We start from the raw sequence: 26,030 nt of genomic DNA, 5'->3' as shown, positions 1-26,030 counted from the left end.
TCAATTTTTTTCAAACTGCATTGAGTTTTATGTATATTTATTTTAAAAATGGAATACAAAGGTAATGGCAATAAACGAATAATTTCCAGAAGGGTAGTCGTGTTAGTCTGTTTCAACAAAAACAGTCTTGTAGGGCTTTTTTTCTGGCTGGGGAATGCTGAGAGTTGTAGGGCATTTTTCTGGCTGGGGAATGCTGGGAATTTGGCTGGGGAAAGCTGGGAGTTATAGGGCTTTGAGCTAGGGTGGCAAAAAGAAAGTGTATGTAACCTTTTTTTCCAAGGGTCTACAGGTTGTTTGGGTACTGGCTACAAAAATGATCTTTCAATTAGCTTTAAAGTCTTTTTCATTTTCCACTTTGATGTCATTTGCACTAAGTAAAAATCATTGGAACACAGCTTTACTTTGAGGCAACGTTACCGAGCACGTAGTACTTCAAATATCGTAAACAATAGAGCTTCGACTATTGGGCGGCATAAAAATGTGATAAATAATAAAATGAAGCTGTAAGAGGTCAGCTGGATACCTTTTTTTATTTATAACTGTTATTATTTTTAAAGATAAAAATAATTGGTATTCTGAAGTACCAAAAGATAGGAACGACTACAAAACAAAAAATATTGTATGCAAAACCGCTGATAGTTCTGCTGTGTTGCATAGCACACTGCCACTGTTCAGAATGTGGCTTTTTGAACTTTGGCTTGTGCAAGCCGTAGCACAATGGAACAGTGATCAAGGTTTAGAGCAATGTTGTTCTCAGTGGACATCACACTGCACCAGGCCCCATAAACCCTCTGAGGGGCCCTGCAAAATGGGGGGGGGGGCACCAAGGGCACTCCTTGCCCAGGGTACTATTTCTCCTAGGGTTGGCCCTGGTATAGGGTCATCCATGTATGGTACATGAAATGCAGTAAGAAGGCAGGTCACTGCTCCAAAGAGCTTCCCATCTCAAATTAGACAGAGGAGAGAATCATGGGGGGGGGGGTCTTTTATTTATTTGCTTATTTAACCCTTTTATATCTTTCCTTTCCTCCAAGGAGCTCAAGGTGGTGTTTGTGGTTCTTCTCCCCCCGCCCCTGGGCTTTTCATTTTATCCTCACAATAACCCTGTGAGATAGGTTAGGCTGAGAGAGACAGTGATTGGCTCAGGGTCACCACATGAGCTTTTGTGCATAAGTGGGGATTTGAACACAAGTCTTCTGGGTCCAAGTGTGGCAATCTAACTCAGCCTTACCCAACCTGGTGCCCTCCAGATGCTTTGGTCTATCTCCCAGAATTCCTGACCATCAATCATGCCGCCTGGAGCTGAAGGGCGTTAAAGTCCAAAACATCCAGAGGGTACCATGGTGGGGAAAGTGGCTCTAAACATTACCTTGTGGTTTCTCTTGGATATGTATTTATTTCAGTTGCCTGTACTGAAGCTCATCTATGTATTATATCAGATGGCTACTTAAAAACATCAGAAGTGCCCTGCTGGATCAGGCCATGGGTCCATCTAGTCTAGCATTCTGTTCACGCAGCGGCCAACCAGCTGCCCACGGGAAACCCACAAACAGGACACGAGTGCAACAGCACCCTTCTGCCCATGTTCCCCAGCAACTGGTGTACTTCTTAATGCCTTCGCTCGTGTGTTCAAAATTGTTTTTTATGCTTTTAATTGTGAACTGCCTTGAAAAGTGGTAAAAAAAAAAAACCTAAATAAAAAATAGGCAGAGGGAGCAATCCTAAGTCCCCTAGACAGTGTGTGGGGGTCATAGGATTTCTGGGTTTCCTGGGCCCATGCTTGAAGACAGGGCTCCGAGCTCAGAGCTGCTCTCCCCCTCCCCATCATAGCCAAAACCACGCCGGCTACCTCTCTACACTCGGTAAACGGAGCATGGAGACTGGGGGGGGGGGATTCCTACCATCTTTCCTATGGCCGTTGCAGCCTCCTTCCCTTCCCTTCCCTTCCCTTCCCCTCCCCGAAGCCTCTCCTAGATGGGCAAAATCACCTGTCCAGCTAAAATCCAGAGAGGCAGGTGCAAGGCACCTCCCTCTCAACATAGGACCCCCGTAAGCCTCTGAGTTTGGGGGCTTCTGGGTACCCAGGGTGCAACCCATAGGACTGCGCCCTAGTCCTTAGTTACAGAAGGGCATTGGGACTGGGAGGTTGTTGCAGAGGCACTATGGAAAAGGTATTTGGGGGGGAGGGAGTTGAAAGGAGAAAGAAGTCGCATCTCCCCCCCTCCATCTAATCCAGGGATGGGCAGACTTTGGGCTTGCAGGATTTCGTTTTTACTGGAACTCTGATAACCACCAACCAGTGCATGGTGCAAAGGACATACACTTCGAATTAAACAATTCTAAGCCCAGCAATTTGTTTTTGAGTACAAGAACAGTAGAGAATCCACAGTTCTTCGAACAAAAAAATCCACCCCTGGTTACCCAAAGCTTTCTTCATTTCAAGAAAATGGGGCGGGGAGGGGGGGATCATTGCGTTGCGGCTATTGTCAAACAACTGGGAGTCAGAAATCCTCCCCAATCTACTGTGACTGACCTAGAGAACTACCAGCAATCTAGATGTACTTTCTGTCCACTCCTGATCTAATCTACTGGGCAGAGACACTGTCTCTTCGAAGGTCTGTACAGCACTTGGCATAGAGAAATAAAAGCTGTATTTTCTTTAATGATCTCCCCTCGCCCCATGATTTGCCTTATCATTGCTGAAAATCCATTTCCTCCACCCCAGCCACTGTGAGGATTACAGCCAGGGCCAGCCCAAGACATTTTGCTGCCTGAGGCGAAGAACAAGACGGCGCCCTCCCTCATTCCATGTACAAAAGCCAACAAGACTGTTTCTTCAACACCGGCAATGGGACAGCATCCTCTGCTGCACCTGAAGGAGCAGGCTAGCTTAGGGGGCACAAAGCAAGCCGCTTGGCACTCAGCTCTCTCCTCCAACACCTGGCTGCCACCTGAGGCAACTGCTTCAGGCGGCCTAATGGTAGTGCCGGCCCTGAGAAAATGCTCTCTGTACAGAGCAAATCATTCAGGGGTTGTCAAACATTCAGCCCACAGGGCCCCTTGAGACAGCTGAAAACAACCAAGGCCCACCAGTCGCAAAATGGTAGTACATGGCCAAAGCCAGTCACAAAATGGAGGCAGCGTTTGGCATAATCAGCTTAGAGGGAACGGGGAAGTCTTATGTGGCAGGGGGACAGAAATGACATCCTTGTTAATCAAAAGATCCTGGCACTTCAACCCTGTGAGCCAGCGATGCCCTGTTGGAACTTCGGCGATCAGCTTCATGTGTTTCCCAGGTGTCTTGGACTTCAACATCCATCATCCCTGGCCAACATGACCAATGGTCAGGAATTCTGGGAGTTGTAGTCCAAAACATCCGGAGGTCACCAGGTTTATTTATTTATTTATTGCATTTATACCCCGCCTTTTTTCCTCTTGCAAGGAACCCAAGGCGGCTTACATTATCCTCCTCCTCTCCATTTTATCCTCACAACAACCACCCTGTGAGGTGGGTTGGGCTGAGAGTGTGTGACTGGCCCAAAGTCACCCAGTGAGCTTCCATGGCCGAGTGGGGACTAGAACCCGGATCTCCCAGCTCCTAGTCCAACACTCTTGCCACTACACCACACTGGCTTCCTCAACCAGATTGAGGAATCCTTTGAAAAAAGGATCCTTTGAAAAAAGTTGGTTAGGAGAGTTAGTTTAGAGGAGAAGTTTACCAGAAAAAGTCCTACAACTCCCAGCATGCCCCAGCCAGCATGGCTGGCTGGGGCATGCTGGGAGTACAGTACCTTTTTCAGTGTCAACATGCATAGGATTGCACTATTAGTTCTTCGAAGTGTATACCTCACCTTTCAAACGAATCCCATGGTGGCTAACAAACATCATGGAATAGCGTTTAACCCACAAGTAATCTATAGTCTCTGGGTTTAGAGATCCCTTAGCAACCCCTGATCGGCCTGATCAGGTCTGAATATTCAAAATGGCTGGAGCACATGCCTGGCATGCGCTGTGGCAAATCATGGGTTAATTAATTACCCCACAATTTGCCACCACTACATGCAAATAGCTGTTGCGTGTGAACAGCTCCACAACCTGTTTAGTGTTTCATTATTCAATCATTATTTACAAGTTCAACAAAAAAACCCTGCCTCTTCTGGGTGTCACAAGTACCAATAATAATAATAATAATAATAATGGGAAAACCCAAGTAGGCCACCCACTTTCAAATAAATAATGAAGGCTGGCAAGGCCTGCAAGTGGGCAACAAGTCACATACTTCAGCAGTATAGAGGGATAATCCAGTTATAGGGATAACCCAGTCACACTAACACAGGAAGCTGCCTTATACTGAGCCAGACGATGGGTCCATCTAGCCCCTTACTGTCGACATTGGGTTTTTCCCCCCAGTCCTACCTGGAGTAGCCAGGGATTGAACTTGGGGCCTTCTGCATGCAAAACAGGGGCTCTACCACTGAGCTATGGCCCCTCCTTGTAGATCTCTGAGCTACGGTCCTCTGTCATCATGAGTTCCGCAGACTGAGAGCTTTTCTACATGAGGCATTTATTGTGCACTCATGATTTCTTATTCATGGTTGTTTATAGGTTCTTTAGATGATGTTGTCATCCTCCAGTTTCACATCTGTTTTTTTCAGAGCACTTATCTGGCTTTATTTAGAGTGGGGGAAATGGGGTATTATTTCTGAAAGCGCTGTTTCTACTTGTGTCTTTGTGCTATTCTGCTATAGCACAGCTCCACCTAGAGGTTATATAGCAGAAAAGGAGGAAAGGAAAAGTTCTTTGTGTAGAACTTGGATCTCAATTCTGCGATGAATCTGAAAGCAGATACAGCGATTAACAGCCTTTATTTAAACACAACAGTAAAATCAACATTGTTTCTAAGACTGCTGGTGGTTTTATTCCAATCTTTAAAAAAAACCTTTAGAAAAAGCCCATAGAAAAAGATGTCTTCGCTTCTTGAAAGTGAGCAGCAATGACAGCATCTCCTTTTTCAGAACTGTCTTTGTGCAATCACAGAAAAAGCTCCATTTCTCTGGCCCTGATGCCAGAGCTCCAGATGTCAGAGAAGAACCTCAGTAAGTGACTGGAAGTCTGCACAGAGTTTTAGGGATGCAGGGGGATTCTTAAGGTCCCCAGGACCCAGGCTGTTCATGACTTTAAAGCTCAAGAGCCACACTTTAAACTCAGCCCAGAATCAGAGCTATCTATAATGTCAGAACAACATGCTCCCATCTGTCCACTTTCGTTGGCAGCCTGGACGAATCGCAGTTCCAAGTGCAGACCAGAGCACGAGTACTGAAGGCCACGTTCTGTTGCTCAAAGAAAGGGTGCAAGCAACACACCAGCTGAAAGTGATCCAAGGCACTCCTAGCATTGCCCTGAGCTGATCCTCCAGAAGCAATGTGGGATCTAGGAGCATCCTGGACCAATTCTTAAGGGGAAGCTGAACTCCAGGTAAAATAAGGCTGAACGTCTACTCCTCTCAACCGACACCTCCCTTTCCAAATTAACAGAACTCGCATCTGTCAGGGATGCTTTAAACCGGGTTCCTGGACTGAGCAGGAGGTTGGAATCAATGGCCTAAATGGCCCCTTCCAACTCTACAATTCTAAGGGCGCAATCCTATGGGTTGCACCCTGGGGATTCGGTAGCCCCCAAACCTGTAGGCTTAGGAGGATCCTATGCAGTGAGGTGCCTCCCGTGCTGCATCTTAACTAGATGGGCGATTTCGCCTGTCTAGCGGAGGCTTTGGGGAGGGGGAGGGAAGGAGGTTGGGGCAGCGATAGGAAAAGGTGCAAGCCAGCCAGTACAGCCACCTCCCCTCCCTGCCCCCAGGAACAACTCCTTTCCCCATCTTCGTGCTCATATTATCAAGCGGAAAGAGGCAGCTGGTGCGGTTCTCTCTGCGCCAAGGGGGAGCGGAGTGCAGTTCCCTGGCTCCGAGCTTGGGGCCCCGTCTTCAAGCGCAGAGCCAGGTATCTGAAAAATCCTATGTCCTGCAAACGTTGTCTAGGGGAAATAGGATTGCTCCCCCTATATAGTTACCAATAGACAATTCAAAACCAGTTCCAGGATTCAACTATGACTTAAAATTCCTTCTGCATCCCTTGCACTTCTAGGGTTTCTCCATTATGGGTTCTTTGATGTCAAGTGAAGTTCCTCTTCTGAGTGAAGCTCTTTCCACACTCCAGGCATTGATATGGTTTCTTGCCAGTGTGAGGTCTTTGATGAGTAGCAAGAGTCCCCTTCTGTACGAAGCCCTTTCCACACTCCATGCATTTTTATGGTTTTTCTTCTGTGTGGATTCTTAATGGGTAGTGAGTGATTAACTGCCACTGCAGCTTTTTCCACACTTCATGCATTCCTATGGTTTCTCCTGTGTGAATTATTTGATGTGAACGGAGATATCTGCTATAACTGAACCTCTTTCCACATCCAGGCATTTATATGGTTTCTCCCGTGTGGGTTCTTTGATGTGCAGTGAGGTGTGATTGCCAAAGAAAGCTTTTTCCACAGTTCAAGCATTTATATGGTTTCTCCCTGGTGTGGGTTCTTTGATGAATAGTGAGATTTACCTTTTGCACGAAGCTCTTTCCACATTCCATGCATTTCTTTGGTTTCTCTTCTGTGCGGATTCTTTGATGAATAGTGAGGCATCTGCTACTACTGAACCTCTTTTCACATTCCAAGCATTTCTATAACTCCCAGCATAATAAGGCATTCCAGATCCCTTATTATTTTGATCATTTTTTTCAGCATATTCTCTACCTCAGGAATAACGTTTTGAGATGGGGGACCATTCTGAACAGAAAACACAGGAGGGAAACCATCCCCACTCAAAAAATTGTCAGGCTCTCATGTTTGAAGATTGGCAAGTACTGCAAACATCTCCACACGGTCATCTCCATTACCCCCAGTAATCGTGAATTCAGTGCCTCCATGTAGACAAGAGTGTATCCAAAATGAGGCCACCGAGAAAGAAAAAGGGGAGGTATCTGTCCATTTGGGTTATTCTCAATAGATAATATATGATAATAAAAGAAGTTTGCCTGTCTGTCTATCCATCAGTGGCAACACTATAAAATCTAGACACCTGAAATTTGGCATGCATACTAAGGGGACCAAAGGGGTCTGTACCTCAAGGTTATTTTGTTTTTAAAATATATCAATGAAGGGCACAATCCTATGGGGATAGATGGCCGCCTCTGAACTCGGAGGCGACCGCCTATCCAATGCAGGGCAGAAGAAACACGGAGGGGATTGTTCCCTCCGCACTTCTCCTGCCTTGCATTTGCAGCTAGACAGCTGATTTTGGCTGTCTAGCTGCGGGAAGGTGGAGCAGGGGAGGAGGCTGCCGGACGACACATAAGATGTTTTGTACTGGCATTTCCACCTTCCCCACACCAGAACGCCCCCAGGAAGACGCTGTTTTGTCCACTCCACGCTCCTCTTCCTACGAGGCAGCGCGGAAGCGTGGGAAGGTCAGTTCTCCGGGAACTGACCTCGGAGCACGGGCTCCGAGGTCGGTTCCTGGAAAACCACATATCCTATGGCTGTCTAGCTGCTGACTAGCTTCCATAGGATTGCTCCCTAATTTTAATTAATTAAATGTGTCCACATGGTTGAAACCTGCAGTAACATATCCAGCCACTGGGGGAAGATTTCCTTAACCTTGGCATAACACAGTTTGAAAACAAGTAGGCCGAGGGACAGAGTTATAGGTCTTCTCCCTCCCTGTTGGTGTGGGGAAGGCCCCCCTCCGGGGAATGGAGTGAACACACCCCTTCCTCAGGGAGATATAGGGGTGCACCATGGCACTGCCTAGGGGTGCCAGTGGGTGTGACTTCACTCAGAAGGGGTGGGCCCAATGTGTGACAAGGTGTGTAAGTTGGCTTGACGTCTTCACTGCATCAGACTAAGGACTATTCTAACCCGTGTGAAGCCGGTTCTGTATGCTAGTTAAGAAACACAAAAAAGTAAGAAACCTGAAGAGAAAATACTGGTGGGCAACCATTACCACACTCCTAATTTATGGGACACTCATATTTGAAGGTTGACAAGTACCCCAAATAGACACAAGGTCACGTACTATGGCAGTACAGAGCGATAACCCAGTGGACTGTCTCCATGATGTGTTGCGCAGACTAAGGGAGCAAAGCAGATCTGGGAAAATTGAGCTAAACACAGCAGGAAAGTCAGAATAAATACCAACATCAATGAGAGAAACAAGCTAAAAAGCAACATTAGAAGATGTCCATTGAAACAGAAGGTCTGAAAGTGCAATCCTGTAGAAGTCTACACGAAAGTAAGTCCCACTGAATACAGTGAGGCTTACTCTGAGGTAAGTGGTTATAGGATTGCAGCCGTCACTTCTTGACAGAAGGTGAGCACCGAAAACATCCTTTGGCAGGTTGTGCCAGTCACAGAAAAGGCTGTGTCCCTCCTGCCCATGTGCTGTACTTCAGACGACAGAGAAGGACCTCAAGAAACGATTGCAAGGGTGGCGCAGACTAAAACAGATGAGCTTGGTTCTTGCGGTACTCTGCTCCCAGGCTGTGCATGGGTTTCATTGCCAAGAATTTTGAATTGAACCTGGAATCAGAGCTGAAGATTTAAAGTCGGAATGATATATCCCCATCTACCCATTTTAGTCAGAAGGTGGCACCCTGCATGAACCAGTTTCCAAACTGGCCCCAAATTCAGGCCCAGTTGTTACCATAATCCAACCTAAAAAGGACAGGGAAAACCTTTTCTCCACAACCCAGGCATTGATATGGTTCCTCTCATAGGTGGATGGTTGGATGTGAATGGAGGTTTGGTTATGACTAAAATGATTTCCACGTTCCAAGGATTTCTATGGATTTTCCCATGTGGATTTGTCAACTGTGAAGTGGGTTATTTATGACTATGGTAGCTCTTTCCACACGCCAAGCATTTATACAGCTTTTTGCCCTGTGTGGGTTCTTTGATGGGAAATCAGGTCTGAACTCTGACGAAAGCTCTTTCCACATTCCAGGCATTTAAATGGCTTCTCTCCTGTGTGGATTCTTTGATGGGAAGTGAGATATTTGTGGCAACTGAAGCTCTTTGCACATTCCAAGCATTTATATAGTTTCTGGCCTGTGTGAGTTCTTTGATGTTCGCTAAGGTCAGAAGTGCAACGGAAGCTCTTTCCACATTCCACGCATTTATATGGCTTCTCCCCACTGTGGACAGTTTGATGGGAAGCAAGATGGATGTAGCTACTGAAGCTCTTTCTGCACTCTAGGCATTTATATGGCTTCTGTCCTGTGTGAACTTGTTGATGGTGCATAAGGCTTGTGCTGTAACTAAACCTCTTGCCACATTCCAAGCACACAAATGGTTTCTCTCCTGTGTGGATAGTTTGATGGGAAGCAAGGCGAATACTTCTACTAAAGCTTTTTCCACACACTGGACATTTATATGGTTTCTCCCCAGTGTGAAATTGTTGGTGGCGATTAATGCTTGTGGTATGACTAAACTGCTTTCCACACTCCAAACATTTATATGGTTTCTCCCCTGTGTGACGTGTTTGATGTGCAGTAAGGTTTGACCTCTGAGCAAAAGTTTTTCCACACTCCAGGCATTTATATGGTTTCTCACCAGTGTGAGTCCTTTGATGAGTAGTGAGATTTACCTTTTGAACAAAGCTCTTTCCACACTCCATGCATTTGTAAGGTTTGTCTTCTGTGTGGATTCTTTGATGGGTAGTGAGTGATTTACTGCTACTGAAGCTCTTTCCGCACTCCATGCATTCATACGGTTTCTCCCCTGTGTGAGTGTTCTGATGGGAAATCAGGATGTTTCTCCTAATAAAACTCTTTCCACACTCCAAGCATTTAAATGGTTTCTCTCCTGTGTGAAGTCTCTGATGAATAGTGAGATAATTGCTCTGACTGAAGGTCTTTCCACACTCCAAGCAACTGTATGGTTTTTCTCCTGTGTGAATTCTTTGGTGGGAAGTGAGGCTTGTGTTCTGACTGAAGCTCTTCCCACACTCCAAGCATTTAAATGGTTTCTCCCCAGTGTGAATTCTCAGATGTCTTTTAAGGCTTGATTTATCGCTGAAGCTCTTCTGACACTCTGAGCATTTAAATGATTTCTCCTCGGTGTGGATTTCCCAATGAGCAACAAGGCTTGATTGACAATGGAAGCTTTCCCCACAGACAAGACACTGACTACTTTCCTTTCCTTTGTCTGTTTTTTCTTGGACTGGGATTTCAGAGACATCACCACCCTGAGAAGCAGAGTATCCGTTCCTCCTTCCTTGTGTTGCTTCAGGTTTTCTTTCCTCATCCCCCTCTTTACACTGGGCTCCTTCCAACACCCTTTGTGGTTCTTCTTCATTCTCACTTTCTCGCCCATCACCTCCTGAAAAAAAGAGAGACTATTGGTAAGAGCCCATGAGAGAAATGGAGCCTGAAATCAATGATTAACACACCTAAGGGTGCGATCCTATGCACATTTAGACAGAAAAAAAGTCCTACAACTCCCAGCATGCCCCAGCCAGCAATGCTGGTTGGGGAATGCTGGGAGTTATACAACTTTACTCTTTCTAAACGTGCATTGGATTGCATGCCCTAAGTGCATTTGTGAGAGACAGATTTGCTTTGCTTGCCTGCCACCTGCTAAAACTGTCTTTTAAAAAAAAAGAGAGATAAAAAAAGAAAAACTGACCCCATTGCATCTAGTAAGCTGGGGAAACTGGGAAGGGCAGTGTGAAGGGTGGGGGGAGGGGCAGAGGCCCCCAAAGTACAGGAGCCCTGCTATAATTGATTATTATTATGTTTTATTTATTTTATTTATGTTTTATGTTTTATTATTATTGATCGATTTATTATTACGTTTATATCCTGCCTTTTTTCCTCCCCCAGATTGTGCAAGGTGGCTCACGCAGTCCTCCTTCTCTTCTCCATTTTATCCTCACCACAACCCTGTGAGGTAGGTCAAGCTGAGAGTCTGTGACTGGCCCAAAGGCACCCAGTGAGCTCCATGGCCGAGTTCAGGTCCGACACCCGCACCACTACACCACACTGGCTCTCCAGTATAATTCATATCCTCTGTGGCTTGGCTAACTTTCTTGAGTATCTGCTCTGAATGGGGTGGGGGGTTTGCCTTTCAGTTGCAGCCCACTTGTTTTCTCAGTTGTGTTGGTTGGTGGTTGCCTGGATCTCATGTGTGGATTAAATCTTGCTACTGCAGACATTTTCCCCGCAGTATGGACTCCAGAGATTATATCACGAGAGTAGGGATGGCGGAGAAATTCGCTGCAGACCCCAATGAGGCTGGATTCACCACTCACCTCCGCCTCCCTCCCTCCAGAATCCTCATGAGCCAAGGCTCCCTCTGTGGCGATTCTGAGGAGCCGCAAGCTGGCTCCATATCGCTGGCCTGGCGAATGGATACAGCCGCAAGTGGCATCGTGGATGCCACTTGTGGCCGTAAAGCCCCTTAGTTTAACCAAAATGCAACCATAGGTTAAACTAAGGGGCTTTATGGCCACAAGTGGCATCCACTACACCACTTGCGGCTGTATCCATTTGCCAGGCCAGTGATACGGAGCCGGCTGCCAGCCTGTGGCTCCGCAGAATCCCAGCGGAGAGGAACCGGCTCATGAGGATTCCAGGGGGAGGAATGGATTGCCTCCCCCTGCAGGCAGATTCCCCACGGACTGGCAAGTAGGGAATCCGCCCATCCCTAAACGAGGAGTGGAGTGCCTTAATATACCCTATTATGCAATCTTTTCTTGGATGATACTTAGAACTTTTCTACGCAAGTTTTGGTTTTGTTGCAGAACTGAGTACTACACGATGAGCATTTCCTTTCCTGCTTTTCCTCTACATAACCTGTAGGTGGTACTGTAGTATAGTGGAATAGAACAAATACACAAGAGAAAACTGTTTTTCTTTGCCATCAGAAATAATACTCCATTTTCCCTTCCTCTAAAGAAACTCACTGAAAGTGCTGTTTACAAACAGAAATGAAACTGGAGGAACTGGAGGTTCACGCTGTTGTGTACAGAACCCATAAACAACCATGAGTAGGGAATGACGAGCACATGATAAATGCCTCATGTAGAAAAGCTTGCTTGATCATTTTACTTCACTGTTCAAATGTTTCAATTACTGAGCAAGTTGCAAAATGTTTTAAATTTAATCATTCTCATTAGACCATCTATGATTGTTGATTCTGTTTTCATGAATGTGTATGTGTCTTATTTTTTCAATGTCTATTTTATATTTTTTTATGTTCAACTTATGCTTTTATATAGGTTTATATTTGTGGTTGGTAGACTGTAAATAAGCATCTCAGAGGGGGATAGAGTGACATTCACCCTTCCACAGTTTCTTAATTATTACATTTATATCCCGCCTTTTTTCCTTTTGCAAGGAAACCAAGGCGGCCCCTCTCCATTTTATCCTCACAACAACCCTGTAAGGTAGGTTAGACTGAGAATCAGTGACTGGCCCAAAGTCACCCAGTGAGCTTCATGGCTGAGTGAGGATTTGAACCCGGGTCTCCCAAGTCCCAGTCCAACACTGTAACCACTACACCACACTGGCTCTCGATTTACACCCCCAGCGTTTGATAATCAGGGCCCAAATTCACATGATCAAATTTATAATACACTTTTAATCTAGCCCAGTCCCCCCAGTCCCCCATAATGCCACTGTTCTCACCACGGGGCCACTTTCTTCTCCTGTCCACCTTCTAAACCAGTGATCACTATTTTCCAAGCAGGACCCAATTTGGCTCCAGGCATCGTCACTGAGGGCACTCAATGGCCTTTCCCAGGCTGTGGGGGTCCTCACCTCCCCCCATGACTTGGCTGGAGGCATTTCGGGCCTGTCCCCCCCATCTGCCTCCACGTCGTCATCCAAACACAGCCTCATCAGTCAGCTACCAGCCACCTTACAGCTGACAAGGGCAGGTCTCCTGACTACCCACCCCGGAAGCCTGCTCTGATAGCCCAGATCACAGAAGCTGGCCCACCACCGAATTCACCAACAGGGCTACACTAGAGAGCCCCTGCTGAGAGTGAGCAGCTATTACAAGCAAAAAGAGAGAGTGCGAGCGAATGAGAGAGGTGGAACGCCACACTAAAGGTTTCTGGGAGCTGCCAGGGGCCTCTCAGGCCTTGCAGTGAAAAACATTGTAAACTATTAAGAAAAGCTGACACCATTATCTTATCAGCCCCCAAACATTCTTCCCCTAACAGTGGACCAACAAGCATCTGTCTGGTGATAAGTGTCACTGCCTGCCCAGCTTAGTAGGAACTGGTGACAGGAAGCACTCATAGATCTCATAGAATCATAGGGCTGGAAGGGGCCTACAAGACCATCGAGTCCAACCCCCTGCTCAGTGCAGGAAGCCTGATTCCCAGGCGGTCTCCCATCCAAGTACTAACCAGGGCTGACCCTGCTTAGCTTCTGAGATCAGATGAGATCAGGCGCATCCAGCCCTTTGCTCGTGGAGAAGAAACCTACAGTTTGCTTCTCACCAGTGATTTAGCACAAGGAGTGGAAGCCTCAGTCAGAAGAGCCTTTTAACTTCAAGTTCTATGCAACTATGTCCCGCTGAGTTCGAACCTCCATCTTCAATGGCAGTGTATCTCTGAATACCGGGTGCTTCGAAGCAACCATGGGAGGGGACTAAGGCCGTCATGCTAGGCTCGTGGGCTTCCTAGAGACATCTGGTTGGCCCCTGCAAGGATGCAGGTTGTAGATGGACCTTTAGCCTGATCCAACAGGGCATTTCTTCTGTTTTTAGGGACACAATCCTATGCATGTTTGGACAGAAAGAAGTCCTACAGCTCCCAGCATTCCCCAGCCAGCATGGCTGCCGAGGGCATGCTGGGAACTGAAGGGATTTTTCTGTCTAGACATAAGAACATAACATAAGAATATAAGAAGAGCGATGCTGGGTCAGACCAAGGGTTCATCTATCCTGCATTCTGTTCACACAGTTGCTCCTTGCAGAGGTAAAAAGAAAGGAGGAAGAGGCAGGGGAGAGAGCAATAAATAGCAACTCATCAAGCTCCAGGACATCCTCTATCGCCTCCTAGTGTTTGGAAGCATGCGGAGTTGTTCCTATTATCCAACAGTGAAAAGTCCTTTTATCACGCATACAAGGTGCTTCCAGACAGAAAGCTCCTAGCACTAAGATCATAGAAAGAACCGTGCTGGATCAGCCCAAGGGTCCATACAGCTGCCCACGGGAAACCCACAAGCAGGACAGGAGTGCAAGAGCACCCTCCTGCCCATGTTCTCCAGCAACTGGTATACACAGGCATTGTTGTTGTTGTTCAGTCGTTAAGTCGTGTCCGACTCTTCGGGACCCCATGGACCATAGCACGCCAGGCCTTCCTGTCCTCCACTCTCTCCCGGAGTGTGCTCAAGTCCATATTCATTGCATCGGTGATGCTATCTAGCCATCTCATCCTCTGCTGTCCCCTTCTCCTATTGCCTTCAAAATCTTTCCCAGCATCAGGGTCTTTTCCAGGGACTTTTCTCTTCACATTTGGTGGCCAAAATATTTGAGCTTCAGCTTCAGTATCTGTCCTTCCAATGAGCACTCAGGGTTGATTTCCTTTAGGATGGACTGATCTGACCCCCTTGCAGTCCAGGGGACTCGTAAGAGTCTTCTCCAGCACCACAGTTCGAAAGCATCAATTCTTCAGCGCTCAGCCTTCCTTATAGTCCAGCTCTCACAGCCATACGTTACTACTGGGAAAACCATAGCTTTGATTAGATGGCCCTTTGTCGGCAAGGTGATGTCTCTGCTTCTTACTATGCTATCTAGGTTTGCCATAGCTTTCCGCCCAAGGAGCAAGCGTCTTTTAATTTCATGGCTACAGCGTCTTTTAATTTCATGGCTACAGATCAGTCTGTGGTGATCTTGGAGCCCAAGAAAATAAAATCTGTCACTGCTTCCATTTCTTCTCCTTCGATATGCCAGGAAGTGATGGGGCCAGATGCCATGATCTTCGTTTTTTTAATGCTGAGTTTCAAACCAGCTTTTGCACTTTCCACTTTCACCCTCAACAAGAAGCTCTTTAGATCTTCTTCACTTTCTGCCATTAGGGTGGTATCGTCTGCATATCTGAGGTTGTTGATAATTCTCCCGGCAATCTTAATTCCGACCTGTGAGTCATCCAACCTGGTGTTTCTCATGATGTACTCTGCATGTAAGTTAAATAAGCAGGGCAACAATATGCAGCCTTGTCGTACTCCTTTCCCAATTTTGAACCAATCGGTTGTTCCATGTCTGGTACTTACTGTTGCTTCTTGGCCCTCGTACAGGTTTATAGCTTTGTGATATGTTCCATGGCATTTTCTTGGCAAGAATACTGGAGTGGGTTGCCATTTCCTTCTCCAGTGGACCACATTTTGTCAGAACTCTCTGCCATGACCTGTCCGTCTTGGGTGGCCCTGCACGGCATAGCTTATGGCTTCACTGAGTTACACAAGCCCCTTCGCCACAACAAGGCAGTGATCCATGAAGGGGATACATAGGCATACTGCCTCTGATACTGGAGGTAGCATAGAGCCATCGGGACTAGTAGCCACTGATAGCCACTGAATTTGTCCAACCCCCTTTTAAAGCCATCCAAATTGGTGGCCATCACGACAACTTGTGGAAGTGAACTCCATAGCTTAACTCTGCGCTGTGTGAAGAAGCCATTTTATCTGTCCTGAATCTCCCATCAAGCTAACAGCGTCCTCAGAAGAAACCTCAGAAGCCGACCAGGCAGGAAGACGAGAGTAGCAACAGTGCAAAAAGGGCCTTTTTTCTTTCTTTAGCACCTGTAAACTGATTTGATCAACCAAGGGGGAAAGGGAGCCTTACCCAGAGAGGCCACGATCCCACAGTTCTCCTCCATGACTTCCTGGTGCAGGGCCCTTTGGTCCGGATCCAGCAGGGCCCACTCCTCCTCAGTGAAGCGCACAGCCACCTCCTCAAAGGTCACCAGATCCTAAAAGGAAAGAAAACATTTCCTGCTGACAGAGCATGGAAGTTATTCCTCTTCTTAGCACAATCCAAAAGTATGCCAATGGAAGATTCCAGCCTTCAGGAGTGGCATTCACAGCCTTCCTACTGGGCAATTTGGACTCATGCAACAGGATAAGGACGATCCTTTCCAGCCCAGCGAAATGTGATCAAACACAGGCACCCAGTCTTATCATTGTAACATTTTAAATAAAGAAGGAAATCTTTGCAAAGGCACATCTCCTTCTGAATGATATGACAAGACCATCATCTTAGTTCTCCTGGAACTCCAGCACAGGGGTGGTCTTCTTTCAACACAAGGGCCGGATTTAGTTCCAGGGAGGCTTTCAGGGGCTGCACTCCAGTGATGGGAGGAGCTAAAGGCAAAAGGGGTGGGGCCTCAAACACCAAAATTACCAGTATATGTTAGCTGACGGCTCTTCCTGCCTGTCACTAAGCCTTAGAAGAGGCATTTCAACCTTTTAGAATGCGGAGGAAAACTGCACAAATGTGGGAAAGCGCCAAAAGAGGCGGGGGGAGGCATGTGGCCTTCTGAGGAATCCCCCAGGGCTAGACTGGGACAACAGGAGAGCCAGATTTGCTCCCCAGATGTGAGGTTTGCCACCCCTGCTCTAGCACTTCTCTGGGAAACATGCCACGTTCTTTCTGTTTCCAGCTGTTTGCTTCCCATAATCTCCAGGTGTAAACTGGGCTAGCTAAGGAGAAACCATATCAAAGATGGCATGAAATGGCCCAGAACTTGCAGGAGGAGACTTTTAGAGTATCTCTAAGGTGGTGTCCCTAACCAGTCGTGTCCGACTCTAGGGTGTGGTGCTCATCTCCATTTCTAAGCCGAAGAGCCAGCGCTGTCCGAAGACGCTTCCATGGTCATGTGGCCAGCATGACTGAACACCGAGGTGCACGGAACACTGCTACCTTTCCCACCGAAGCGGTACCTATTTATCTACTTGCAATTTCTTGCTTTCGAACTGCTAGGTTGGCAGGAGCTGGGACTGAAGATGGGAGCTCACTCCGTCACACGGCACTCGGGTCTTGAACTGCTGTCCTGCCGACTTTCCGGTCTGCAGTTCAGCGTCTTAACCACTAAGCCACCGCGGCCTCTACACCAGCCTAAAATCCTGCATTTAAAACAGGGCTTTCTGCTTCCATTTTAAATGCAGGATCACAACAACTCCCTTTTTCACCCGCTTCCTTTCCCCCCTCCTTCTCCCTGTATCGGAGTCTTCCATTATCTTTCATTGAACTGAAGCGGAACACAACTCTGCGATCTATTTAAAAGCAGAACAAAGGGCATTTAGCGCAGGAGAGGCCTGGGATGATCACTGCATCATGTAAAGAGCCCCCAAACTTCTGTGAAGGAGCAATCTCAATCGCAGGATAAAAGCTCAGTGTGAAGACGCCCTTAGGTAGGCCCCTGTAACCTGAGGCTGAGAAGGCTGAAAAACACACAAAAACTAGCAGGTAATCCTCAGCCCATCTCCCCAGCAACCCTTCCTGTACCTGATCCAGTTGCACAGGAGTGTTTTTTGTTGCACCACAAAGGAGAGACGAGTGAGTACGTTTTGCTGGTATCCTTGGTCCATCTCCTACGAGAGCAGAAAGGTGTGCAGGAAAGAGTTATTTAATTCATTATAGCCGTCCCCACTTTTTAACCATTATTGGCTCCCAAAGTGATTTACGACTGAAACCAACACAAACGTGCAGTAGAATTAGGGATTTGTTTGTGTGCTGGGAACAGGGACAGTCTTTTCTGTCATGGGCAGTTGCAAAGGCTCTACCTTCCAGAGGCAGGGGGCTGGAAGAGCTGGGGGTGGACTCCAGCCCTGGCTGATGGCCAAGAAAACAACTAGGAGAAGCAGGCTTGTCACTGATGCTTGTTTCCTTTTCATGCCTTTTGCGTTTTTGTAAATATCTGATGATATTTCAGTTAAATGGGGGCAAAATAAAATCCACTTCATGGGGGTGGGGGAGGAAAAGCCAAAGTCACTGACATGGTATTGTCCTCCTCTCCATGTTATTCCCACAACAGCCCTGTGAGGTAGGTTAGGCTGCGAGTCAGTGACTGGCCCAGAGTCACCCAGTGAGCTTCAAGGCCGAGTGGGGACTAGAACCCGGATCTCCCCAATCCCAGTCTAATCACTTGAACTCACTGATATAGATGGATGGATGGACGGATGGATGGATGGATAGACAGACAGACAGACACACACACACACACACATATGAGCAAGCACATATATATATAAAAGATGGGGGGGGGGGTTGGATCCAGACTGAATCTGGATCAACAGCACTGGTAGAAGTGGACTCAGCTGCCCCCTCCTTCCCATGGCAGCCCCTCCAGTCTCCTGAAAAGGCTACACAGGGAGTTGGGAGTCCCTGCTGAATGGGGTGAGCAGTGGTGGTGGTGGGATCCCCAAAAATAAAGTGGAGGGACTTTCCGTGAGTGCAGCCTCTCCTCTCGCAGGAGTTGTCTTCTTGTTGAGAAAAGTGGATTCTGGATCCAACCCCATGCATTTGTGTTTTTGTACACATGTGATAAATTTCAGTTATGGGGGCGGAGGGAGGGGGAAGAACTTTGACCCTCCTTCCCCTCATTGGCTTTTAAAAAGTGCTGGTTGGGATATGCAAATGCTTACAGCGCAATACTATCCATGGTAGACAGAAAAAAGCCACACAATTCCCAGCATGCCCCTGGCAGCCATGCTGACAGGGGAATGCTGGGAGTTGTAGGACTTTTTCTGTCTAAACATGCCTAGGCTTGCGGACTAAACTGTTGAAAAACTAAACATCCGCTGGAGACCAGCTGGACACGCTCAAGAAGGGGAGACCAAGGTGAAATAGGGGCTCCAATCATTACCCAGTAAGGTGGCCTCTCCGTCACACTCCGGCAGGATCCACCTGGGCAGCGGCCTCTGCCTGACGCCTGACGGAGCCTTCCCTGCCTCAGGACCCTCAGAGGCCACTTCCACCAACAGGTTCTGTACCAGGAGCACAAAGAGAGACACACACAGACGCTTCTGAACGTTACAGTATGTTTTCTGTTTCGTTAATTAATTACATTGATTAATTATATCCATATCCTGCCTTTTTTCCTCTTGCAAGAAGCCCAAGGCGGCTTGCGTGATCCTCCTCCTCTTGTGTTTTATCCTCACAAGAACCCTGTCATAATTGGCCCAAAGTCACCCAGTGAGCCTCATGGCTGAGTGGGGACTTGAACCCGGGTCTCCCTAGTCCAACACTCTCACCACTACACCACCCTGGCTTTTATTATAATCAAAGAGAGAGAAAGAGATTAAAGGAGGGAGGACTTATAAAGGAATGGTACTCAGCAAGGCCCAGGTTGTGGGCTGGGCAATCATCCCCTCTTTGGATGATTTCCAGAAAAAAGTGGGTTGGGGCAATTGGTGGGGGTTTGTATGATGTACCTGGCAATATTCTCAGTCCCAAGAACTGACCCAGAGGAAAGGCTCTCACCTGCTGCTGTTCTTGCTTCTTGTCCTCTGCCTGGCTCAGGAGGAAACCTTCTGCCAGGGCCACCGCCTGGGAACTGGTCTCTGCTCGGCATTCTCTCACCCAACTCCCTATCTCTGAGGGCAGGACAGCCAAGAACTGTTCCAGGATCACCAGGTCCACAATCTGGTTTTTTGTGTGTTGCTCTGGTCTCAGCCACTGACGGCAGAGACCGTGGAGTTGGCTGCAAACGTCTCGGGGCCCCTCGGCCTCCTGGTAGCAGAACTGCCTGAAGTGCTGGCGCTGGACGTCTGAGCGGAGGGTGCCTTCTCCCAGGGTCCTCTGCCCAGTTCTTTCCCAGCATTCCCCACTGCTCCCAGCCTGGATGGTATGAGGGGCTTTTCTCTCTTCTGGGCCACCAAAGTACTCTTCCCCCATGCTCGATTTGTGCTCCAAGGCAGGCCCTCACATGGTTGAAGGATCGCTCTCCTCTTCTGCCAGATCTTGCCTTCTGGCAAAGGCTAATGAAATGGGTCAGGATGCCAAGCCCTGCAGAAACAAGAAGAATTAAAATGATTCGTGCGTTTCTCTTTGGTTTTACTGCATTTGCTTTTACTTTGTCAGTCATCAAGGTCGACTCATAAGTGGAATAAATAAAATAAGATGTGAGAATTAATCAAATTCCAGCTGACGACCAAGTGTTCCCCCTGTAAGGGAAGTAGACAAATAATGAGAGAGAGAGGAGAGATTCTTCCTTCGCGGGCCACAAATCAAAGTACAATGATCTTCATACAATGCAGGCAATTTATTTCTGAACTGCAATTCCAGTTGATTTGTTTCTATGCCACATTTCCCTTAATACATTGTGCTCCAAGTGGTTCCTAGGTCAATACAATGACTGTAATAATAACACACTATAATATATGCTAACAATTCAATTACACTTTTCATTTCAGACAGAAATGCCCATTGGGGTGCCCCTAACAATTCCTCTCTGCCTTGAAACTGGTTTGGACCAATGGGCCTCCTGGCTTTGCCAAGAGGAGGAACCATCAGGGGTCGGTGAAGAAATCAGCCACTCTCTGCAGAACCAGTTTGCCAGAGCTCGGCATGTTTCTTGGAGGGATTTACCCGATCCACTGCCAGTTTCCCCTGCAAAAGCAGCTAAGCAGAGGTGGGTGAGCTTCAGCTGGTTCTGATCCACTCTTTGCTCCCTCCACGCTTCCACCTCGCCAGAGTCTCTGCAAGGAACATTCGCCCAAGGCAGGAGGGAGGGGCATCTTTTCTGGGAGACACAGAAGAACTCCTCTGCAAAGGCCCTCCCTGCCTTCCTCTCTAGGAATTCCCTCCCCTCCAGTTCATTTAACTCGTTGGAGGCTTGCAGCAAAATCTGTCTAGGAATTCGAGGCTGCAGCCCTGTCAGTGCTTGGCTGGGATTAAGCCCCCACTGGAAACAATGGACCAATAATAATAATAATAATAATAATAGTAGTAGTAGTAGTTATTATTATGAAGTGCCTAAAATTTTCTAAGCACTGTACAAATATTGAATGAGAATTTTTCCAGCGGGGAGCAAAGTTGCACAGCAGTTTTTGGTTGTAATATGCACGCATCCTGTGCCCCGCCACAGCATACCTGTGCCCTTTCCTTGTGTGTGCTCTTTGTTGTTTAGCATTACATTGTATGATATTTAGAAGCCTGCACACAGAGTAGGAGGAGGTCCTGAGAACTGAGCAGGATTAATGCAGATGAGTGTTATATTCAAGAAGCATCATGAAGTCCAACAGAAGTGTATTTGGAGTGAGGCATAAAAAAGACACACTTAGAAAAACAAGAGAATCATAGAATAGTAGGGTTGGAAGGGGTCTACAAGGCCATCAAGTCCAACCCCCTGCTCAAAGCAGGAATCTAAGCCAGAGCATCCCTGACAGATGGTTGTCCAGCCTCATCTTGAACGCCTCCAGTGTGGGAGAGCCCACCTACTCCCTCGGGAATTGGTTCCATTGTCTAACAGTCAGGATGCTTTTCAGCCCATTATTCCGTGTCCTGCATTCTGGGATGACAGAGAAGAGATCCTGGCCTTCCTTTCTGTGACAGCCTTTCAAATACTTGAAGAGCGCTATCCTATCTCCCCTCAGTCTTCTCTTCTCAAGGCTAAACATGCCCAGTTCTTTCAGTCTCTCTTCATAGGGCTTTGTTTCCAGTCCCCTGATCATCTTTGTTGCCCTCCTCTGAACCCTCTCCAGCTGTCTGCATCCTTCTTAAAGTGCGGTTGCCAGAACTGGACACAGTACTCAAGATGGGGCCTAACCAGTGCTGAGTAGAGGGGAACTAGTACTTCCCGGGATTTGGAAGCTATGCTTCTATTAATGCAGCCCAAAAGAGCATTTGCCTTTTTTTGCAGTCACATCACATTGTTGGCTCATATTCAGCTTATGATCTACAATTCCAAGATCCTTCTCGCTTGTAGTATTGTTGAGCCACGTATCCCCCATCTTGTAACCGTGCATTTGGTTTCTTTTTCCTAGAAGCAGAACTTGGCATTTATCCCTATTAAATTTAATTCTGTTGGTTTCTGCCCAGCACTCCAGCCTATCAAGATCACCTTGAATTCTGTTTCTGTCTTCCAGGGTACTTGCTATCCCACCCAATTTTGTGTCATCTGCAAATTTGATCAGCATTCCCTGCACCTCCTCCTCCAAGTCATTAATAAAAATGTTGAAGAGCACTGTGCCCAGGACTGACCCCTGCGGTACCCCGCTCGTTACCTCTCCCCAGTTTGAGAAGATCCCATTGATCAGCACTCTTTGAGTCCAATTCTGTAGCCAACTGTGAATCCACCTGATCATTGTTTCATCTAGCCCACTTTGAGCTAGTTTGCTCATCAGGATATCATGGGGCACTTTGTCGAAAGCTTTGCTGAAGAAACAAAAAACCAAATGCACAAGACAGTACAGCCGTCTTAAGGATATCATATTGTATATTCTGTCATCACTACCTTTATAATAACATTGACAACTTCACATGGCTTATCCTAGAATGATTTCCTTCCTCTTGGAAACACTGGTGAAGACTCTGGAACAGTTTCCCCCCAACTGGTGCCCTCCAGATGTTTGGGACTGCAACCCCAGCATTCTAGTCCATTGGTCATGCTGGCTGGGGTGGATTGGAGTTGAACTCCAAAACATCTGAAGGGCACCAGGTTGAGGAAGGCAGCTCTAGAGAATAGCAGGGGAGCCTGGAGGGAGAGTAGGAGAGGAGTCTGTGGGGAGAGTAGGAGAGGTGTCTTCCCTTACACGGCTTGGGTACACAGTACCTGACAGAACACCTCTCCAAACCGAGCTGTACACTATGCTCTGCATCTAAGATTTTCTAATCTTTCTCTTTGTTCCATGTCTTGGATCTTCATTGCTGTTTCAGGTAGAGTCTTTTATTTCCCTGCAGGAAAGAAGTCTCCATCAGATACCAGACAGAATACCACACAAAGGAGGATCAGGCAGGAGGGTGATGGATGTTCCACCTTGTAGGGTAAGGATTAATTTGGGGGGTGGCTGTATTTCAACCTGGTCTCGCTCCCTGGAGTATGGAAGAGATGCTTGGATTGCTTTTATTCCCACCCCCCACCCCTACCACAAGTCTTTTTTGGGGAAGACACTTGTCTCCAGCTTGTTACACAATTCAAAACTATGTTTAAGTTTCAAGACTTGGAGATTTTATACATGGAAACCCAGAGTTTGATTTGTGGCCAAGAGCCCAAATCTGGAAATGTCTTCTTCTTCTTCTTCTTCTTCTTCTTCTTATTATTATTATTATTATTATTATTATTATTATTATTATTATTATTATCATGTCTATACCACCACATAGCCAAAGCTCTCTGGGCGATTTACAAAGGTTAAATACGTTGAAAATGCAATATGCAAAATTTAAAAACATAAAAAACACACACACACAGACAGCATACACAAAGACCACATATATCTAAAAACAACTTTGATTAATCAGCCAAACCATAAAAGAGGATCAATCAAAACTCATCACATGCTGCCAAATGCCTGAGAAAAGTCTTGACCTGGCACTGAAAAGATAACCATGTTTGCACCAGGCAGGCCTCATTGGGGAGATCATTCCAAAATTGGGGGGCCACCACTGAGAAGGCTCTCTCCCTTGTTGCTGTCTTCTGAGCCTCCGACTGAACTCTCAAAATGCAAATTAAAGATAAGGCATCTTGTAATGCCCAGGTGTACTTAGACTTGCATCACTTCCAGGGCAATTCTATGCATTTTACTGGGAAGTCAGTCCTTTTGTGTTCCAAGTGGCTTACTTCTTGGAAATTTGGGACAAACATGTGCTACTGGCTTCCCATGATCTTTGTCTCTCGTAGCGGCTGGCATGACACTGGCAAGAAGTGTCTTCTTTGTGATGGAGTGGAACCAAATCAGGCAGGGGGAGAGACAGACAGGGAGCAGCCTGGGTGCCTCTGTCAGCTCACCCCCAGGGCCAGAACACATCTCTCTCCTGCTGTTTCCTTCTGGCAAAGCTAAGATTGTAAGGAGAACCCTGCTGGATGGGACCAAAGGCCCATTTAGACCAGCCTCCTGTTTCTCACAGCGGCCAACCAGATGCCTCTTGGGAAGCCCACAAGCAGGACAGGAGGGCCATACCTATTCTTTGCTGCTGTTCCCCCAGCAACTGGTTTTCTCAGCAAGCCTCAATCCAGTACTATAATGCCCAGCCACCTCACTTTATGTTATGCTTGAGAAGAAGCATTTTATTTTTTTTCATCCAGGGTCTGATGACTTTTGCAGAGGTTGCTGTGTGGTTCACTGAGGAGGAGTGGGCGCTGCTGGATCCTGACCAAAGAGAGAGCCCTGCACTGGAAAGTAATGGAGGAGAACCGTCAGTGCAAATGAGAAACTAGGTTCTGAACTATGTGCAAGAGAGGCATCTAATTAAAGTCAAGTTTGTGCAAGTGTGGTGGTCCAAGCAGATTGGCATTATGCTTGTGCAACTCGTTGTGCAGCCCATTGCAATGGGATATGCACCCATTGCGCAACTGGTTCTGGAAGAGTAATGGGCAACCGCTCATGCAACGGAAAGATTCAGCAGAGCTCCGCTAGCGCTATTTGAGTTTGCGGAATGTCACCGCTGGACACTGCCCTTGATGTTTAGTTTTGGAAACTAAACCAAAGTGAGATAACGCCCCCCCCCTTTCCCCATCTTTCCCCACCTTAGCCTGGCTTCCCACCTTAGTAAACAGACCCATAATCTACTGCCAAGCCTAATGCACTTTTCTTTGCCTGGGAACTGAAGGGCAGATTGCCACCTCCCCACCCTCCGGCATGGAAAAGTTCACCCCTCAACCAGTCTGGCATTATGTCCATCTCTGCGAGCAGGCTGTCGGGGATGAGTCCAACCTCCTTGAGATTTCTGACAGCTCCGATTCTGAATCAGAGTTGGAACAGCTAGATCAGAGCCTGGGGGAGGAATCTTTCCCAGAGCGCCAAGGCGCTGGGAGAGACTCTTCTCAAGGTCTTGACAAACAGATGGTCCAGGCTGAGTTGCTGCCTCCGCCCTCCACCGTCAGAACCCAAGTTTCCAAGGAGGAAGAGGAAGAGGAGCATGACTTGAGAGACAGTAGGACATGTTGAAAGCAAAGTGGGAAAAGTTAGGGACAGGGCTTAGACAATCCACCAGGATAGCCACTCTTAGAAGCCAACGTAGAAGGGAGCCGCCCTTAGGGAGGGGCATCGCTGCGAGGCAAGTTTGGCCATTAGTGTTCACAGGCAAACTGTCAGCAACTTCAATACCCTCCAGATCGTCTTCCCTAATTAGATACCTCAGATTAGTCATTCAGAGCCTGAGGCAGTCTGAGAGCTTCCTTGAATCTGCATTGTAGAAAGGCTAGTCTTTAGCTTAATAAGGTCGTAATAGCTTGAAGCTTTGAATCTCTGTGGTGTTGATTGTGAAGGGGGAGGACCATCATTTCTTGACAAGGCACAATCTACCCATCGCTAGGAAAAATCCCTGGTCCCTGGACTTCCCAGTGGACCCTGCAGAGGAGGAGTACTTGCCACCACTATTCTCACCCACTCCAGATCCCCTCACATAAGCCTCACAAGACACAGGTCTTCCAGCACTGGTGGCACCGTCTGACGCATGGGCTGCCCAACAATGCCAGAGTGAGACCCAGACTCAGATCCAGAGAATTTGCGCTTGGGTCTGGACCGATGAGGACCTTGTCATATTTATCAACATCTGGATCAGTCCAGAGACAGGAACATCTACAGAGCACTAGACACAAGAATCTATTCCCCTGGTTCTCTGAACAGATGACACTAAGGAAAAGAGCAAGGAAAAGCTGCACAACTTGAAGATGAAGTTTAAAGAAGTTGCCCCACACAACAAGCAGTCTGGCATCAAGCTGCACACTATGCCATTCCGTGAGAAGCTGGCAACTATCCTGCTCGACAGGAGGGATGTGATGCCTGGTTATACCGCTGACAGTGGGATTACCTTGCCAC

General features: G+C 47.2%; 1 protein-coding gene across 1 annotated transcript; it reads right to left on the bottom strand.

Moving 5' to 3' along the window:
• Window positions 1-4,853: 4,853 nt before the first annotated feature.
• LOC146356160 (uncharacterized) lies at window positions 4,854-20,840 on the bottom strand. The gene is made up of 6 exons (XM_084831462.1): window positions 20,638-20,840; window positions 19,531-20,055; window positions 18,914-19,034; window positions 17,554-17,639; window positions 15,892-16,018; window positions 4,854-10,413 (listed from the first exon to the last, which is right to left on the bottom strand). Exons 2-6 carry the CDS (start codon window positions 19,942-19,944, stop codon window positions 8,957-8,959), a joined length of 2,205 nt encoding a protein of 734 aa, XP_084687588.1. The 5' UTR covers window positions 19,945-20,055; window positions 20,638-20,840; the 3' UTR covers window positions 4,854-8,956.
• Between the last annotated feature and the right edge of the window lie 5,190 nt (window positions 20,841-26,030).

This window comes from Heloderma suspectum, chromosome 2 (assembly GCF_057233095.1).
Source record: "Heloderma suspectum isolate Gila_16-S chromosome 2, 16-S_ref, whole genome shotgun sequence".
NCBI lineage: Eukaryota > Metazoa > Chordata > Lepidosauria > Squamata > Helodermatidae > Heloderma > Heloderma suspectum.
The sequence above is the reverse complement of the archived record's forward strand: the minus strand, read 5'-3'. Positions and strand labels throughout refer to the sequence as shown.